The 18,588-nt window shown below is 39.8% G+C and overlaps 4 protein-coding genes across 6 annotated transcripts in view; 2 read left to right on the top strand and 2 right to left on the bottom strand.

Moving 5' to 3' along the window:
- The window catches only part of uqcrc2b (ubiquinol-cytochrome c reductase core protein 2b), a 124,581-nt gene that overhangs the window by 96,824 nt on the left and 9,169 nt on the right, over positions 1-18,588 (bottom strand). The gene's annotated exons all lie outside the window — the stretch shown is intronic.
- On the bottom strand, positions 1,349-12,767 carry eif2ak1 (eukaryotic translation initiation factor 2-alpha kinase 1). 2 transcript variants are annotated; one of them, XM_074619307.1, is made up of 15 exons: positions 12,375-12,767; positions 10,267-10,434; positions 10,022-10,158; positions 9,284-9,327; positions 9,088-9,187; positions 8,918-8,998; positions 8,739-8,832; positions 8,578-8,626; positions 7,060-7,444; positions 6,222-6,330; positions 6,012-6,118; positions 2,752-2,866; positions 2,556-2,635; positions 2,155-2,388; positions 1,349-1,943 (listed from the first exon to the last, which is right to left on the bottom strand). In XM_074619307.1, exons 1-15 carry the CDS (start codon positions 12,535-12,537, stop codon positions 1,818-1,820), a joined length of 1,992 nt encoding a protein of 663 aa, XP_074475408.1. In that variant the 5' UTR covers positions 12,538-12,767; the 3' UTR covers positions 1,349-1,817. The 2 variants fall into 2 exon arrangements, with proteins under 2 accessions (XP_074475408.1, XP_074475410.1); XM_074619309.1 differs by lacking the exon at positions 12,375-12,767 and adding an exon at positions 10,615-10,774.
- On the top strand, positions 3,659-6,010 carry LOC141758167 (ankyrin repeat domain-containing protein 61-like). The gene is made up of 5 exons (XM_074619313.1): positions 3,659-3,990; positions 4,333-4,427; positions 4,660-4,831; positions 4,999-5,196; positions 5,296-6,010. The coding sequence occupies exons 1-5, from the start codon at positions 3,808-3,810 to the stop codon at positions 5,920-5,922; spliced, it is 1,275 nt and encodes a 424-aa protein (XP_074475414.1). The 5' UTR covers positions 3,659-3,807; the 3' UTR covers positions 5,923-6,010.
- Positions 12,743-18,491, top strand: pms2 (PMS1 homolog 2, mismatch repair system component). 2 transcript variants are annotated; one of them, XM_074619304.1, is made up of 16 exons: positions 12,743-12,794; positions 13,382-13,453; positions 13,919-14,058; positions 14,190-14,276; positions 14,356-14,458; positions 14,554-14,737; positions 15,102-15,269; positions 15,479-15,576; positions 15,660-15,759; positions 15,944-16,028; positions 16,119-16,271; positions 16,360-17,164; positions 17,255-17,422; positions 17,512-17,612; positions 17,712-17,881; positions 18,104-18,491. In XM_074619304.1, the coding sequence occupies exons 2-16, from the start codon at positions 13,440-13,442 to the stop codon at positions 18,245-18,247; spliced, it is 2,520 nt and encodes an 839-aa protein (XP_074475405.1). In that variant the 5' UTR covers positions 12,743-12,794; positions 13,382-13,439; the 3' UTR covers positions 18,248-18,491. The 2 variants fall into 2 exon arrangements, with proteins under 2 accessions (XP_074475405.1, XP_074475404.1); XM_074619303.1 differs by lacking the exon at positions 12,743-12,794 and having other exon boundaries at positions 13,293-13,453.

Raw genomic sequence — 18,588 nt, 5'->3', positions numbered from 1 at the left:
GTACACTCCTCTGACCTTTGTGTACATCATGTACAACCATCACTGCGTGATTTGTACCCATAAATCAATGCTCCAGCATAATTTTGCTATATTTTTTTTATTTTTCAGGTTGAATTTCATTCATTCATTCATTCTCACTGTGCAATATCATTTTCCACTTGTGCAATTTTGTTAATAGTCTGTTTATTGTCTTTTTTGTTTATTTACTGCTCCTATTTTTATACTTCCTTCTATTTAAATGGTAGAATAGAATACAATAGAAAGCTTTATTGTCATTATATTAAATACAACGAGATTCACAGTTGCCACTTCTGGTCAGTGCTTTAAAAACAAATACTTTACAAGACGAGGCATTTAAAACATATAACAGGTAAAACACACAGTTATAAGGTAAATAAAATAGATAAAGTAGATGTAATAAATAAATATAAACTGAAGTGTTACATTAGAAGTATAAAATATAAAAATAGATGTAATGTAAACAGAGGTAATACTCCAGCATTATTTGGCTGTATTTTTTTTAACTTTCAGGTGGAATTTCATTCATTCATTTAATTCTCACTGTGCAATATCATTTTCCACTTGTGCAATTTTGTTAAGTCTATTTATTGTCTTTTTTTGTTTTTTGTTTATTTACTTCTATTTTTATACCTCTATTTAAATGGTTCATATTTTGTTACACTTTGTTTAGCTTTTTTTTTTTTTTACTGTGTTAGCTGATGCATCTTGTTTTTTGCACTATCCCCTTTGCTGCTGTACACTGCAAATTTCCCCACTGCGGGAGTAATAAAGGAATATCTTATCTTAACCAGACCAACTTGACAGCACAGATTGTCATATCAATGCTGAAATGCTCATTTTTTTAAAAATTTCTTTTCTTAAACAATATTTTTATTGAATTTTACATATAAACATATATACATATGGTAAATGGTAAATGGACTTGCATTTATATAGTGCTTTTCTAGTCTTCCGACCACCCAAAGCGCTTCACACTACATGTCAGCATTCACCCATTCACACACACATTCACACACTGATGGCAGAGGCTGCTAAAGTGCCAACTTTGCCCATCAGCCACACACATACATATATACACATACAGACAGACTAAGAATATTAATAATTAAATTATACAATGAAATGTTTAGTCAGAATTTCAAAGAAAGAGAGACATGACATTTCATGTATTTCACTTATCTAACAAAGAAAACAAAGAAAATAAAAGATGAGACAAAATAAATAAATACCTCAAAGAAGAAGAACAAAAAAACAAACAAACACAACAACACACAACAATTCCAACAATAACTCAACATTTAAACCACCATCAACCACATGCACAGGCCAGAGGACAAAGACATTTGTTTGAACATCGTTGCACTGAAATAAATGTGTCCCCATAAAATTGGAAGACTTATTGTGTCCACAAATGGTTTTTCAGTTTGCTGACAATGGACAGCTTCTTCTTCAGGGTCAAGAAGCTGCACAAAATCATAATGCACATTGTGAACTCTGCTTATAGGTCCCTTTTTCAATTTGTTTTGAGTGTACTTCATTCAAAGCAACATTGCAAATGGTCAATAATCACATATAGCTTCTAAGAAATCCCACAAGATGCAGCAGAAGTAGGTTTTATTGGACAGCTGAATGAAGATAAATAATTGCACCCTTACATCCAGGTGTACAAGACACACTCAAATGCTAACACACACGCACACGCTCTTACCACTTGCACCAAGTCACCAAACCATAGTACAGCAGGGGTTGAATAGATCAAGTTTTGACAGTCTGTGGAGGGTTGAGATCTATAAGGCTCAGGTCTTGTCCGACTCAGAACTGGGAACTGTGACTTCTGAGCTCTGAAGCCGACTGATCTGTCTCCTCAGCTGCATGATCTCTTCCTCCTGCTCATCAACCTTTCTCTGCAAACCATGGATCACCTGAAGAGGAAAACAACATTGTTTGGTAATTATTATAAGGAACTCTACTGCAGATGCAAGTGTTATTAAGCCTTGTTGGAGCCAACAGTGGGCCTTTTCTGGTGACACATGCAGCGTAGCCACGCATACAGTAAAGCAAAAGCTACACATTATTAAGTTATCCTAAATGGAACTGACATTTGCTAAAATATATCCATTTATCTCCACATACTATGTCTTTACTGCAGAAGAGTTCACTCTGTAGAAGCTCGCTGGCCGTGGGACGAACACCGGGCTCCTTATTCGTCAGCTTCATGATGTACTTTGTCATGACTGGCCACCTCTGGCAGAAACAGTCTGGGATTTTCCCGTCTCTCAGGTCCCCGAGGGTCCGGACCCGCTCCATCTCTGTCCCAAAGGGCTGGAATAGCTCAAAAGCCAGCACCCCGATGCTGTACATGTCGGACTGGGGGAGCAACAAATAAAGTTGTTATAAATGTCATAAGAGATGATTATAACGAAGATTAATGATACAATTATAAATTATAAAAGTATAACACGAAAATGTGTCATTTTACATAAAAAAAAGGAAGTCTGAATTCATCATAATTTAGGTAGTATGAATATGCTTACCTTTGAATCATAATGGGAGCCCTTCAGTTGCTCCGGTGCAGCATACACAAATGTGCCAACACCTGTAGTATGTGTGGAATCTGCAAAACACACCAGAAATGTGACTTTAAAGCAAATAGCGCCATCTACTGGTTTTTCTGTGAGGTGCTGTGTCATGTCAAATATAACAAGCTAAGAGGTGCAGTTAAAGTTTTACCACTGCTAAGAGAAGTGGTGCTTTTATGGCCATCCGTTATTATATCCCTGCAGGCCAAACCAAAGTCCCCAATCCGAACATGGCAGTCATGACCGTGGAGGAAAATGTTCCTCGGCTGTGGAAAAAACAAAGACATTACGATTAGTTCCATATGTCAGGGGGTCAAGGTTTTTGCATGTGAGATGACGGTGTTTCATACGACATACAGAGGGCAGAAATAAAAAAACGGTTTCAGAAGCCTTCGTAAAAAGGAGGGGTAATTCCGAAAAATCCAGCTGCTTCACATCACATAAATAATACTATTCAAATTTGGAAAAACTTTATGTCCTGCATTTTAAAAGAGGGATTGGCAAGCATGTAAGCTTTTGCAAAGTAATTAGGGCTGCGACTAACGATTATTTACATTGTTGATTAATCTGTAGATTATTTTCTCGATTAATCAATTAGTCGTTTGGTCTATAAAATGTCAGGAAATGGTAAAAAAAATGTCTTGTTTTGTCCACAACTCAAAAGATATTCAGTTTACTGTCATAGAGGAGTAAAGAAACCAGAAAATATTCACATTTAGGAAGCTGCAATCTTTACTTTTTTTTCTTAAAAAAATACTCAAACCGATTGATTATCAAAATATAGCTATTAATTTAATAGTTGACAACTAATTGATTAATCGTTGGAGCTCTAAAAGTAATAATTCCCTGCTTCCCTAAAAGTCAAATATTGAAGTGCCACAAGAGCTGTAAACTACTCAGAAGGGCGTCACCAGTCCCCATATATGGCCCCTCACACAGCGAGAACTTATCAGTTGTGACAGGAAGGCCTTGCATCAAACTTAACACACGGAACTCTCAAACCGGAACGGAACACAGAACTCTCACGACTGAAAACACCAAACAGAGAAGCAGAAGTTCGATTTCCTCTCCTCAGAGAAGCAAAAATTAAGTGACAAGTAAGAAATGCTCCGCTTGCACGGACAAACCAGAATAACCAGCTTTCGACCACCACACACACCTCCTGGAAGACTGAACACAGACAGCAGTGAAGCTGCGATGACTGGTCATGTTGGAGGAGAGCAAGGAACGGGAGGATAGGAGCGCAAAATTTATCAAGTTTCTCAACACTGAATGCTACACCGCAATCATGGACGAAGACTTGGGACGCATAGAAGACATGTCAAAAAAGTATGGGCGCAACTTTCTCATCGAGATACAAGGCGGCGCACCCGGAGAAGTCTTCTGGAAGGTAGATACAACAATGCAACACACAGTTTTTAAAATTATTTGTGAGAGTTGAAACATGTACAATGTAAGTTTCACACTGTCACATGGACAGAAACACAGCATCTTACTGTATATATTATAATATTGCCAAATCGTATACAAATGAACACACACACACCAACACATAGGCTGCAATAACTACAAGAATCACTTAACTCAATTGTGACACGTTTATGATCCAATGTGATCACTCAATTTATGAAGTTAAAAAGAAAAAGGGCGGAAATTCTTGCAGTGTTACACTGCAGCATATTTGTATACTCCGGTTTTCCAGTTTGTCATGTCTTGTCTTGTTTTGCCTCAGGGACCTGCTACTCTCCCCCTTCATCTGGCTGCCTCTTACAGGAGAGTAAAGAGCATGCAGAGCCTGCTGTCAACAGGGGCAAACCCTGAAATGAGGTCTGGACAAACACACACCCGACAAGGATACACACACACACGCACTCACACAGTAACACCAAACATCACACCCAGAGTGACTTGACAAACTCCTGTTACAACTGCTGTGAACTCCAAAAAGTGACACCCAGCACAATGACACGCATGTTCCTTTTGGTTCCTGGTTCTCTTACTAAAAAAGCAAGACAGCTCTTCGTCTTCACCAGATTCACCGTCTCCTCTTCTGTCACAGGGACCAGCTCGGTCGAACCACTCTGCACTTGGTGATAGCCGGCTGGCCGAGCATCCTGACTACTTGGCCGAAACCGGGCTCCAAGTTCCAGACCGCTGTGATCGGCGTGCGCAGGCAGGCAGAGGTCTGTCTGCGGCTCCTCTGTGAGCACGGCATTAACGTCAATGCGGAGGTGAAAAGTCTTTAATATAGCAAATCAATTAGCCTCTTTTTGTACTAATTTAAGTACAAAAATAAGAATAAAGTCACAAGGAATGAGTCATTTGTGATGTTTAAATGAAAAAAGACTGCAATTTGAAATGTTTTGCCAAAGGTGTGCTTCTTGTGGTTCCTCTGTAGGTGGAGGGGAGTCACCAGACAGCTCTCCACTTATCAGTACGCTACGTGGCTCTGTCTGCTGTCCAAATTCTGACCAGCTACGGTGCTGATGTTAATGCTGTGGACAGCAGTGGGATGACGCCCCTGCATATGGCTGCTGGAATCCTCCATAAGGACATTATGGCCAGCTTGATCAAAGCGGGAGCTGATATGAACATGGTTCGTTCCTCTGTTCGCTTTTCTGTCATTTGAGTGCTCTTAATTCCTGTTGAAATATGTGCATCATGTCCTGTCCCACATTAAATGACTATTTTCAAGGGGGTGGAGCACACTGGGAACACTCCCCTGCACCTAGCTGCCGTGGCGATGGCTATGAAGACCACTAAAACCCTGGAGGACGACATCAGCTGCATCTCCGAGCTGCTTGAGCAAGGGGCCGAGGCCAATGCCGTGAGCAAAGCCGGGATGACACCTTTACAGGAGGTGTGCAGCATGGGCAACGAGGAGCTGGTGGACCTGCTGCTCAGGTACGGTGCTGACATCAACAAGCTGAGCAAAGCAGGGGAGAGCTGTCTGTTCCTGTTTCTGAACCACAGGCCTAATGTGAGGAACAACTCTCTGCTAGTGAAGCTCCTCAGCCTGACCTCCCCGCTCGCCGTCTACAACCAGAGCGGCCTCTTGCCCTCCACTTTGACGCTACCGTGCTTCTTCAAACAGAGAGACCAGCTGCTAAAACTCTCTCAGCAGCCGAGGAGGCTTCAGGATATTTGCAAGAGTGACATTTATCTAAAACATGTCATAGGCAAGAGAAAAAAAGAGTTGAGAAAAATCCTTCCTGAGAAGCTATACGACTTTGTGTTCAACTACTGGGAAACAAACATTTCCTTTGCGACAGTTGATGACCGGGACTCTTTTAACGACTTCTTTGACATAACTCTTAGTTGACACCTGTGTGTCAATGCAAACTACGTGTGACTGCAAAAGTTTGCATTAAGCTAACCTGACCTCAAATAAAATGTATCGAAGCACCTTACCTTCAGGTCTCTGTGCATGATTCCCCTGGAGTGAATGTACTCCACTCCTTCAAGTATCCTCCTCAGCAGGCTGAGTGTGTGTTCGGTATCAACACATCCATACGGACCTGAAAATACAAAAGTATGTTTTTTTCCCCAAAATTGTATTTGAGGTAATTTTATAATAAACAATAAGCATTTTGTAAAGTAATGTTTGTCTTAAACAATTACATTTTGAGGCTTGTTCTTCTTTGGGCTTGGTGTCCCTCTCAGAGATCCAGTCCTTCAGTGAACGCTCACACATCTGCATCTGGATGTAGAGCATCAGGTGGAACTGTACCTGCAGACACAGACAAACCATAAATGAAAACTTAACATCATTTTAAGTGCAAGTTTCACTGTAACTTTTTTTTTTTTAAAGAGGACCTATTGCGCTCATTTTCAGATGCATACTTGTATATTGGGTTTCTACTAGAACGTGTTTACATGTTAAATGCTAAGAAATACACTTATTTTTCTCCTAACGGCTGTGCTGCAGCACCTCTTTTCACCCTCTGTCTGAGCTTCGCTTCGCTGCCCCCTTCAAAAAGTCCAGTCTGCTCTGATTGGTCAGCTGGCCCACTCTGTTGTGATTGGTCAACCGAACCAAACTCTTCAGACTCCGCTCCAGCTCCGCTCTAACTAGATTTGTTTGAGGGCGTGTCAAACTAGCCGCTAGGCAGGTATATTATAAAAAATGTGTTACTTGGTGACATCATCCCGTTACGGAAGAAAAGACGGGACTTCTAGCAAGACGTTTCAGGCAGTTCAGGAGCAGTGTTTGTATGGGGGAGAAATAAATCCCTTTTGTGTGGACTTTGTAACTTTGCCGACCTTTTTCATGCGCAAAAAAACTATACAACACAAAGGGGGAAAAAGCACAAAAGAATAATAGGTCCTCTTTAACTAATTAAAAAACTAAACTAACTAAAACAAATTACACATTTTAATTTCAGTAAGTTACAAAGCATGGCAATCTTTAGCTTTCTACTAATTTGTCGGATCACTGAAAGCCTCTTTAAGTACCTACCTCTTTAGAAGGCTTTGTTGTGCGTTGGTCAGGCCACTGCTGAAACTCCTTGTCGATGCAGGAGTTGTTGTTCAGTTCGATGCTACTCCTGCTGGACTCCTCCTCTATAAGCACCGAGCCGTCCCAAGCCATAGCAGGACATTTGGAGCTCTGCTTCGAGGCACCTCCCTGTCCCAGGAACACGCAGGGGACGTAATTCTTTGGGATCCGGCGCATCGTCTGGGCACACACCACCTGGCCCTTCTCCTGGGTTGGAATGAAAGCTTTGACGGGCTCCGTCTCTCTTGGGGGTACTTTGGCACTTGATGCAGAATCTGTCTGTGCTTGACTGAGGCTTTCAAAAACTATGGAGGAGCTGGAGCTGCTGTCAGAGATCTCATCAGAGCTGCGAATGAAAGAGCTAAGATAGATTTAGTGTTGTTGGACAAAATAATGACTGTTATTGCATTTTACATGCCCTGAGAACTAATTTTAATGGTCAATGACAAGAGAAAAGACATTTTAGTAAAACATTTGCTTGTTTACTTGTTATATTAATCAAGTCCGTAATTCATCCAAAATATTAAGTATCAATAAACCTAATAAATAATATTAGGGCTGCAACTTAAGATGAATTCCATTATCGATTAATATGCTGATTATTTTCTTGAATTTAGGTTGTGCCCGAAATCACAAACTATGCACTACATATATACCCGTTATGAGTACTATCGGTTAACATACTTTTGTGTGAATGAACAGCAGTATGTATCTTTCTGGACGCACTGAGCAGAAATTGACATCGTCACTTCCTGGGCCTCACCTCCTTGCCGGTTGGAAACGTGTAAACATGGTAACCCATGCCAACCTCATGTGACCAAAACGATGATTTATGAGAATCAAAGACTGAATTAATTTAAAAACTATATTACGCCTAGCAAAGTGAAATCTTATCTTACTAACACTTAAATTGAAGCGTTACTGATCTTACAGAGCTGTCCGTCAACTTTCGTTATGAATGTTGTCGTCACTGCCGCGTTGCATTGTGGGATATTTATGCCGTCGTAGTGTCCAGAGTTTGCATACTGTAATATTTCACTGGAAATAGTATGCAGTTTGCGTACTATTGGTTTCATACTAAGGTTTCGGACATACTGAAATATCTCACATACTGTTTTAGCGTACTAAATAGCATGTTAGTATGTAATTTCGGACGCAACCTGGGACACATTTCGAATGTTTATGTTTAAAACTGTGAGATGTTGTACAGTTGTGACATCAAAAAGTTACAGAAATCCTGACATTGTTTCAAAAGCACAGTTTCTGAATACGGGCTGTGTATATTTCTCCATGGGTATTTCTATAAGACTTAAACCTGCTATATAATAAAAAAAAGACGTTCTCAACTTTTACAAAATGGGACCTTTAAGAATAATTCCATTATCGATTAATATGCTGATTATTGTCTCAATCATTTGACAGAAAATGGTAAAAATGACCATTAATGTGAGATCAGTTAACCTTGGATACTGATCCTACCTGTCTTGTTGTCCAGGTGACTCCAGTGCAGGCAGGAGAGGCTCAGGATCTGCAACACAGTTGTTTGTCACATAAGCTTCTTTAAGACAAGAACAGCCCCTGTTATTGTTCACTAATTTCAGCCCAACAAACTTGTCACAGGACAGTGGTTAAATACTCACATGCCGCGGGCTGAACATGTTCCATCCACGCAGTGTGATAGCCCACGACATTTACATGCAGCAGGCTGGACAACATTTTGACTTCCCTGAGGACCTGGAGCCAAACAAATAATGTCATTATTAGTCTGTTATACCTCTGGGCGTGAAAATGGTCTATAGATAAAACGCTGATGGCCCACCTTCATGCAGTCCTCCTTTGAAACTTTTTTGATAAGGATTTTCTTCACAGCATAAAACTGTCCATCCAGTTTATTCATAACCTACAAATACATAATCGTGTCAATCAACTGGTGTTCTTCTTTAGAGGAGTGTGTTAAAAAATAGCATGGAGTAGAACAGAGTGGAATACCTTAAAAACATTTCCATATGACCCTTTTCCGAGTCTAAATATTTCTTCAAATTCACTAAGATACCGCGATGTCTGCGCTTGAAACAGTCCCTCCTTAGGTCTGTGGGAAGGCAACAACAAACATCTCTTACACAACACTTAAATATTTAATATAGCAAGTAAGTCAATATTAAAAACTAATCAAAGTACAACCTACCTTACAGTAGGATTGTGTGCATTTGTGCCGTGACCTTGTTGTCCCTGCAAAATGAGAAGAGGATAAACTTACTAACCACACTGTGGATATGATAACATTTAAAGGGGACCTATTATGCTTATTTTCAAGAGAATGCTTGTATTTTGGGTTTCTACTAGAACATGTTTACACGCTTTAATGTTAAAGAAAACGCTTTATTTTTTTTCATACCAGCCCAGTCTGCTCTGATTGGTCAGCTGGCTCACTGTGTTGTGATTGGTCAACTGACCCAAACTCTTCAGACTCCGCTCCAGCTCTGCTCTAATTTGTTTTGTTTAAGGCTGTGCCAAACTAGCTGCTAGGCAGGCATTATGTAAATATGTTACTCGGTGATATCACCACGTAACGGAAGAAAAGGCGGGACTGTTTCTGTTGGGGAGAGTAACTCCCTTTGGAGTGGACTTTGGGCTTTGTAACTTTGCAGACCGTTCACATGTACAAAAAACTATAAATCACACTAAAGGAAAGAGAAAAAGCACAATAGGTCCTCTTTAACACGAGAATCAACTAGTTAGTAAATTGTTAAAGCATTTCCCAGTTTACAAAACTATAAGTTGATCAATACTCTTATTCACAAGCCTATTTTACAAAATACAAATACCCACTTTACATAATAGTCCTAGTCCCAATTTGACAACATTAACCCACTGTACTACAACAATACCCCCTAGCGGACATGCTGGTGATTTATCCAGTTACCTGTGGATACAGCGAGGAGCTGGCAGCATGAAGCAGCTCAGTGAAGGCCCGGTTGTGTTGCAGTCTGACGGTGCTGAACTCGTCACTTATAGCCAAAGGTGAGAGGAGGTTCATGGCAGCTAAACGCTGACCAATGACTGTCAGAGGAAACAACAAAATAATTTGCGACTAAATTTGGAAAAAAATACACTTATCTCGGCGTAAATTACAAGCTGTAAATTCCAGTACAACATCTCAGTACGTACCTTTAAACAGCGTTCGTGAGCGTGCTGGATTGGTCTCGTAGACGAAGCACAGGTGCTCCAGTAGAGACCCCAGGAGAAGGTGGTTGGGGATCGCTGAGGCAAACTCTTGGATTGACGGGTAATGTCTACCAGCCATCAACAACTCACGGTTATTATCTGTGTCAGAAGCTGAGCATACAAAAAAATGAAATGAGAAAGTGGAAGCAATTCACTGGAAAGAAAATAATTCACTGTTTCAACATGATTCTTTGTTCAGTTTCTGTTCTTGTAGCACAAATTCAACAGTTTAGATTATATTTGACTATCAAATACTCATGTAATCACAATATTCCTTCTTTGTAGTCTTACCTTCTTCGATAACTTTTGCTATCTTTTCAACAATGCTTCTGTCTCCTAGGTCCATTTTTTTCTGTATAAAAACACTTTTGGTCCAACATTAAGCACTCACAGAGCTGGACTAATGATTATCCTGTTCACCTCCCAGGCGAAATATTAGCTCATCTTGTTTATACATAAGGGGGCGTGCACAGCAGTAATGCTTATCTGCCTGGTCCAGCAGACACCAGCCTCCTCCACCTACTGTACTCACACACTGACTGTAAGCACATGAGGAAGCCGAGACACTCGGTCACTGAGCCAGGATGGGAAGGAGGGGCTTTTTCATCCCCCACACACTTCACACTTTACTCTCATGCATAATGCAGGATGCGTGGAGTGGCAAGTCTAGACTTGTCCTGAAACAGAAATTCATTCATTGTCTTACATATCTTACATATCGATGATGTCACTAGACCCATGCAAATTTATTTGACACCTGCAAGATTATGAGTAAAGGGGCATTACACCAAATTTAAACATAAAGGTCAATTTATTCGTTGTGGAGAGTACTGTGAAACAGCTGAACAAAGTCTTCTGTGGCACTGGAGGGGGCTTTCTAAAGTCTGAGAAAATAACCCTGATGATGAGGGTAACCCTAAATGTGGTTTGAGTTTTCAAACATATGACAAAAAATAAATGCATTATAAACTGGGGGCATGTAGTTTAAAAGATGGCTGCATTTAACAGACAGGAAGGGTTTAATGAAATATGTTATCAAGTTGCATTATGGGAAATGTACCAATTTTGAACCTTGACACAAACTAGGAACAAAAAGTCTAGATGTCCCAGTATCCGTTGCTTCTAATTTGACCAGTCTATTTTTAATCGGTCTTGCACTAGTCCTCCTGCTTTATGAATGTCCTATATCAAATTACTGGAGTACCCCTTTAAGCCTGTTGATTAGGATTGAGCATTGCCTTTAATTCCTTAACTACGCCTCTGCCTGTTTATAAAGGAAAGAAAGTCTTTAACTATTCATAATCTGAAAAGCAGCAGAATTTGAAAATGTTTGGAAACCTTTGTTGGAGTTTCTTGGACGTCAAGGGGTCACAGTCAAATGTATCTGTTGTGTGTTGCTGAGTGCTGTTGTTGGGTTTTTTTTTTGTTTTGGTTTTTTGAGGTATTTATTTATTTTGTCTTATCTTTTATTTTCTTTGTTTTCTTTGTTAGATGTGTGAAATAATAAGGAAGCTGGTTAATAATTAATAATTGATTTATGGAGAAGGGGTGGGATTAAATAAGTTTATACTTCTTCTCACTTCTTTTCCAATATGTAAATCAAGGCATCAAGTGTTGACAATTTATTTTTCTTACGCTTTTCATTGTATGTAAATACTACTTGTTTCTGATTGTCCACTTGTTGGTATGATCATTCTTTTTCTTTATTTTTCCTTTTGTATTCTACATGTTCAAAATACATTTTGAAATTAAATGAAAATGAAATACATGACATGTCATGTCTCTCTTTCTTTGAAATTCTGACTAAACATTTCATTGTATAATTTAATTATTAATATTGTTAGTCTGTCTGTATGTGTATATATGTTTATATGTAAAATTCAATAAAAAATATTGTTTATAAAAAAAAACTATTCATAATCTGATGTTTTATTCTGGTATCATGGTGTCAGGTAATGTGGGATAAAGCCAAGTCAATAAGGATCAGTAAACATTGAGTCACGTTAGTCAGCACCATGGAGTTCAGGAGTTGAGTAGGAAAAGCTGCTTACTGTCAAACTGGACTTCATCGTCCTCTTCGCTTGCCAGACTTAACAAGCTGACGTTACTCTCAACCTCGTGTCTCCTGATGGCTTTAAGGACCAGCAGGTTGCTGCTGCTTCCAGAACAATCCTCTGACCTCAGCAGTCCAGTGCTGGATGAAGAACTCAACATGTTTATAGGTAAAAAAAAAATAATGATGACTTGACAAAACAAAGTACTACCCAATTCACAACAGCGACATCCTATATAAGCAGTAAAAACTGCGTCAAACTACTTAGTAAATCCTTCCTTCTCCGGTGTTTAAATCCCACGAATGTATAATAAAGACAAGGTGAAAGATTTCTCTCACTAGTCTCCCACACGGTTAGAGGACTGTCATGTTAACACACGGCCATGATTCAACAGCCGTGGAGGGACCGTCTGACAATGTACGTGCTTCACTTTTTATATTTTTATAAATAACATTATTATATTAACTAATAAAAAATGTTTTACCCCAAAATTAGTATAAAAATGAACACACGTGTTGTTTTATAATAGTACAGCTTCAAACTACAGAAAATGACCCTGCAACAAAAAAATATTTGTTCGTTTTTACTATATGAGGTAAATGCAGATGAGCCCTAACATCTCCAGTTTCCGGTGTGTTTGATGATGAAATGCTACAAAGTTTGAGGCAACGGCTTTAATAATACTAATTTATGTACAATGGTATTATTTTTGACACTTTTATTATTCGTATGTCTTGTGTTTGTTTTGTTATGTTGCTGTTTTGCAACATTTATATTAGTTTTAATAGTCAAACCTGCGCAGTTTGGCGCACGGGTGAAGCTCTCGAACAGTCTGCGCAGTGCGCGGTACAACTTCACTTCTGTGTGTTTACAACTTGATGTGAACGAAGAGGTTGCACTACAATGTTTAGCACTAACAGTTAGTGAAACCACTGGTGCAAACTAGCTACCTTTGCACGAATAAGTGACATGTTAGTTGGTGTCTCTTCCTTTCCCTGTTTCAGATTAAATAACATTTCATATTTTGAATGAATTCCTCCTGAAGCCTTTCAGTCCTTGAAGATGTCTGATGCTTGGTAAGTTATTTATTTAACATGCCTGCAGATATATATTTTTTTACATCATGCAAATCTCTATTTTAAACACTTATTACATTTTACGTCCAGTACTTCCTGTTGTCATATAGGTTTACTTGAACCAGCACCAAACTTCACTGAAAAATCTGACAATTTATGTATCATTATGTAACTTTAGGCTATCTATTGACATGCAATTAAAAAAAAAGGTGCTGACATGAATAATGCGGATGCACTCTACAATTCGGCATGGCAGCCAACTCTCCAACTAGTATTGACTTTAGTAGAACTTCATGTTTTATAGGAAAGTCACCTGACATTCCCACAATCCTCATGTGTTCCTCATAGATCAGAGAACACAGCATTTTTTTCTTGCTAGTTGTACATGTATAAATCTGTTGCTGCAGTATAATTTAACAGAAGGTAAAGTTATACATCACTGATTGCTGGTTTTCTTCTCAGCAGCTCTGAACCTGCAGGAGCCATCAAGGCCATTGACAAGCACTCAGTGCATCAGATCTGCTCAGGACAGGTGGTGCTGACTTTGGCCACTGCTGTCAAAGAGCTGGTGGAAAACAGCATTGATGCAGGGGCCACCAATGTTGGTAAGTATTGATGCACATGCTTATATTTATGTCTTTTTAAAAAAAAAAGCCATGTCCAGTACAATAGGAGATATTGATTTAGCAAAATATGGGCAGAAATTCCAATATCATGTTTCTGCTGCATGTTACAGACGTCAGGCTGAAGGAGTGTGGAGCTGAACTAGTGGAAGTGTCAGACAATGGCAAAGGAGTAGAAGAGGCCAACTTTGAAGGACTGAGTAAGTGTCAGCTTTGTTTCTCTCCACCATGTTGCCTAATGTTTTTGGTTAAGTGAAACGAATTCTGTCTGTTCCGCAGCGTTGAAGCATCACACGTCAAAGCTGAGGGATTTCTCTGATCTCATCCGCGTGGAAACATTTGGCTTCAGAGGTGAAGCCCTCAGCTCTTTATGTGCTCTGAGGTAAAACACTTCAACAGCCACATCCATTTGGTACACACACACCTATTTTACTTGTCATCTCATCCTCTAAAATCCCCTCCGACCCCCTGCTCCAGTGTCCTGAGTGTGGTGACGTGCCACGAGTCCAGCCAGGTGGGGACCAAACTGGTGTTTGATCACAAAAGCCACCTAGTGCAGCGGTCCCCACATCCCCGGCAGCAAGGCACCACGGTCAGCCTGCAGCAGCTCTTCTACACCCTGCCTGTTCGATACAAGGAGTTCCAACGCAATATTAAGAAGGTCAGTTATTAAAAGATAATTTTTGTGTGTTTTAGTCTACTATGTGACTACAAATCATATACTTTTTATGAAACTCTTGATAGTTTTCCAAAGCATAAACTTTTTTCCTACATTCTAAGCAGCCATTGGTTTCCATTCATGTTATATTTTAATCACAAAATGTATTATAACAATATGAATGTTCAGTATGATCTGCTTTGTCTCAAACCTTTCTAGACTTTGCAAGTTGATTTTCATACCATGAAGGGAAGCCAGTGAAGGAAAAACACGTTAATCAATGTAAAAATGATCTGCTGAAATGTAACACTGTAAATTGACAAGAACTTATCATAACCCCCAATATTTCATTGTTCTGTATTTTCAGGAATACGCCAAAATGATACACATCCTGCAGTCCTACTGTATCATCTCTACAGGAGTGCGTATCACCTGCTCCAACCAGAATGGGCAGGGAAAGCGCAGCACAGTCCTCAGCACCAGCGGCAGCCAGAGCATGAGAGACAACATAGGGGCCATATTTGGAACAAAACAGGTTGGGACATTGTTTTCACACCTTTTTTTTGATTATGCTGTTTATTTGCAATCTGAAGGAGGTGTCAGTCTCACCATATCTCTGCTCTTTAAGATGCTGCTTACCAATAAGTAAAACACTTAAACAGTTAAAGTAAAATATGCAAATAGTTTTGTCAAATTGCCTTATTTGGTTTGCTAAATATTAAACATTTTTCCTTTTTTCTGCAGCTACAGAGTCTTCTGCCTTTTCAGCAAGCATCACCTGCAGAAAATGTTATTGAAGAGTACGGACTCAAAGATGCAGACCTACCCAAACAGCTTTTTTCGTAAGTGATACAATTGCATGTAAGTCCTGCATTCTCTGCAAACAAAGCAGTTTTTTTAATTAAAAAAAACTCTGTTTTGGCAGCATGACAGGGTTTGTGTCACGAGGAGACCATGGTGTTGGGAGAAGTGCCACAGACAGGCAGTTCTTTTTCATCAACAACCGGCCATGTGATCCCCTTAAGGTAATTTAAGTCCACCTATTTGTCATTTATAAGCAGTATACAAACATTTAATAATGGTTTCGAACACACTATAATCTAGTTGTGAGCCGATTTTAAGTGTTTATTGGGGTACTCTATTTGTCAAAAAATTATAACTTCTCCTATGAAGATATGTTCTAATCTTAGTTTTTTTCCCAATTTGCAGGTGACCAAACTTGTGAATGAAGTGTATCATATGTACAACAGACATCAATATCCATTTGTCGCCTTGAACATAGCTGTTGCCTCTGGTAAGAAAATTGCTGAACTGAAGATATTTCTGAAACACTTATTACTGACTTTCTGGACTACATGGGGTTGTTTTTGTGGTGTTATTTCAGAGTGTGTGGACGTGAATGTAACCCCGGACAAACGACAGATTTTCCTTCAGGAGGAGAAACTCTTGTTGGCGATTCTAAAGTCCTCTCTCATCAACATGTACGAGGCCGGAGTCAATAAGATCAGCCTGAACTACACACCCATGCCCAGCTCCAGTAAGAACAGAAAATGCACACTCGCAAACTAATATCCCTGAGAGATTTTCCAGTGCTTTTATTTTGACTGTTTGTCACTTGTCTCTAGATACAAAATCTGCGTCTGAAATCTGTCAATTTGTCCCATCTAATGAGCCAGAACCTGGAGAGGACATGGAACCAATGATTCGCAGCCCAAAGTCGTCCCTAAACCTGGCCGGCCTAAAAGCTGCTTTTTCAAGTCACCACAGCTCCAATTCTGGGAACAAGTCAAACGCGGCAAAAGCTGCCAACAGTGGCCCAACACAGAAAACAATGCAGTCTTTTTTTAAGGACACTGTCAAGTCTCCTCCCTGCAGCCCAAGTGTGACATCTCCTTTGAAACCCAAAGCCAAATGCTCCCCAGTGAAAAATTCGGTGCTAGATGGGTTCAGGTACGGAAGGATGTCATGCAGTGATGCAGACTCTGAAAAAGACAGCGCCGTGTCCAGCTGTGACGTCGCTGTTCCAACGCCAGATGTTCAGTGTTCTGACCTGGAGTTCAGTTCTCCTGAACTGGCCACTGACAGTGTTAAAAACGAAGAAATGCCAGACTACAGTCCCACTGTTCCTGAACACCCAGAGTTACAGACTGCGCCACTGTGTACTGTGAGCCCAGATGCCAAGAGGGCCAGGACAGAACACAAATCCAACACTTTTTTGAAACCCTCCTCAACGGTGGATGCTCCAGTCTGCCTACAGAAGAAGACGTTGCCCCTCCAGTTCTCTTTCCAAGAGCTGGCGGGGAAGGTAAAGAGGTTACAGGACGTACAGAAACAGAGGGCCGGCGACGATCTGTGCTATCGACGCTTCAGAGCCAAGATCAACCCCGGAGAAAACCAAAGTGCAGAAGACGAGCTCAAGAAAGAGATCAGGTGGGATTTTACTCCTCTAACTACTCCTGAACTTAATATTAAAGTGTTATTTCCACAACAGTAAATAAATTTTTTCTTTCATCTCTACAGTAAAGACATGTTCAAAGAGATGGAGATCATCGGCCAGTTTAACCTGGGCTTCATCATCACCAAACTCAACTCAGACATCTTCATGATCGACCAGCACGCCACGGATGAGAAATACAACTTTGAGATGCTGCAGCAGCATACTGTGCTCCAAGGACAGAAACTCATAGCGTAAGAATCTGAAGCAGTTGATGAATTTTGCCATGCATTTTTTCAAATTGTGTTTTTAATAATCAGTTTTTTTCCTTTTATGTTTGCAGCCCTCAGAAGCTTCACCTCACTGCTGTCAGTGAAAATGTCCTCATGGAGAACATTGAGATTTTCAGAAAGAATGGCTTTGAATTTCTTGTCGACGAGGACGGTATGAACATTTAAATATGAGTGAATAAATATGAGTTTAAGCTCAGTTATTTTGATGATTACGAATACTAAACCAACATTTTTTTTATTGTGACTGCAGCTCAGGCGATGGAGAGGGTTAAGCTGGTATCTCTGCCCACCAGTAAAAACTGGACGTTTGGCCCAGCCGACATTGAAGAGCTGATCTTCATGTTGAGTGACAGTCCGGGGGTCATGTGTCGACCGTCTCGCGTCAGGCAGATGTTCGCCTCCCGATCTTGTCGAAAATCTGTGAGTTCTGCTGATAATAAATACTTTTAAAGTGTTTTCAGAAATTTACAAAGACCAGGTTTTGGCTTTAGATTAGGATCACTTAAGGTGTTTGTGATTCTGTAGTCTATAAAATGTAAAAACACAGTGATGGTCCTTTTTAAATATCTACAAGGTCAGTTTTGAATAACATTACTATTTTCCTGACATGTTATCTATTGTTTTGTTTATGTCCGTTTCCAGGTGATGATCGGCACTGCCCTGAGTGTGAGTGAGATGAAGAAGCTCCTGGTTCACATGGGGGAGATCGAGCATCCGTGGAACTGTCCTCATGGCAGGCCCACCATGAGACACCTCGCCAACCTGGACATCATCTCACAAAACTGAGAATCTCACTTTACACCGGCTTAATTAATATAACTGGAATGTGCTTTCTTTCCAGTTTATTTCTGTTAAACACTGAGTCCAAACCACAGATAACTGTATTTTTCAAATGCTCGGTGTTGACTGTTTATTATGTTTTTAATGTCTGTTATGTTCTGATTGTATTTGTAATTTGCATCACAAAGTCATATTTTTTTATATTTTAACACCCAATTAACGGAGAAAATAAAGAAGATATCACACTTTCTTTTATCTGTATTGGTAAATCAATATTTTTTATATTTTAACACCCATAATGGGGTAAATAAACAAGATATCACACTTTCTTTTATCTGTATTGGTAA

This window comes from Sebastes fasciatus, chromosome 20, assembly GCF_043250625.1.
Source record: "Sebastes fasciatus isolate fSebFas1 chromosome 20, fSebFas1.pri, whole genome shotgun sequence".
In the NCBI taxonomy this organism is placed as follows: Eukaryota; Metazoa; Chordata; class Actinopteri; order Perciformes; family Sebastidae; genus Sebastes; species Sebastes fasciatus.
The sequence above is the reverse complement of the archived record's forward strand: the minus strand, read 5'-3'. Positions and strand labels throughout refer to the sequence as shown.

Excerpts from the sequence above, each read along its gene's own strand:
- LOC141758167 (XM_074619313.1), top strand. The coding sequence starts at position 3,808 with ATGTTGGAGGAGAGCAAGGAACGGGAGGATAGGAGCGCAAAATTTATC. Across the intron at positions 3,991-4,332 it reads CCGGAGAAGTCTTCTGGAAG|GGACCTGCTACTCTCCCCCT; the intron begins GTAGATACAACA and ends GTTTTGCCTCAG. Across the intron at positions 4,832-4,998 it reads GCATTAACGTCAATGCGGAG|GTGGAGGGGAGTCACCAGAC; the intron begins GTGAAAAGTCTT and ends GTTCCTCTGTAG.
- pms2 (XM_074619304.1), top strand. Across the intron at positions 14,459-14,553 it reads AGCTCTTTATGTGCTCTGAG|TGTCCTGAGTGTGGTGACGT; the intron begins GTAAAACACTTC and ends CCCCTGCTCCAG. Across the intron at positions 14,738-15,101 it reads TCCAACGCAATATTAAGAAG|GAATACGCCAAAATGATACA; the intron begins GTCAGTTATTAA and ends CTGTATTTTCAG.
- eif2ak1 (XM_074619307.1), bottom strand. The coding sequence starts at position 12,537 with ATGTTGAGTTCTTCATCCAGCACTGGACTGCTGAGGTCAGAGGATTGT. Across the intron at positions 2,636-2,751 it reads CACCACTTCTCTTAGCAGTG|ATTCCACACATACTACAGGT; the intron begins GTAAAACTTTAA and ends TGTGTTTTGCAG. Across the intron at positions 2,389-2,555 it reads GCTCCCATTATGATTCAAAG|TCCGACATGTACAGCATCGG; the intron begins GTAAGCATATTC and ends TTGCTCCCCCAG.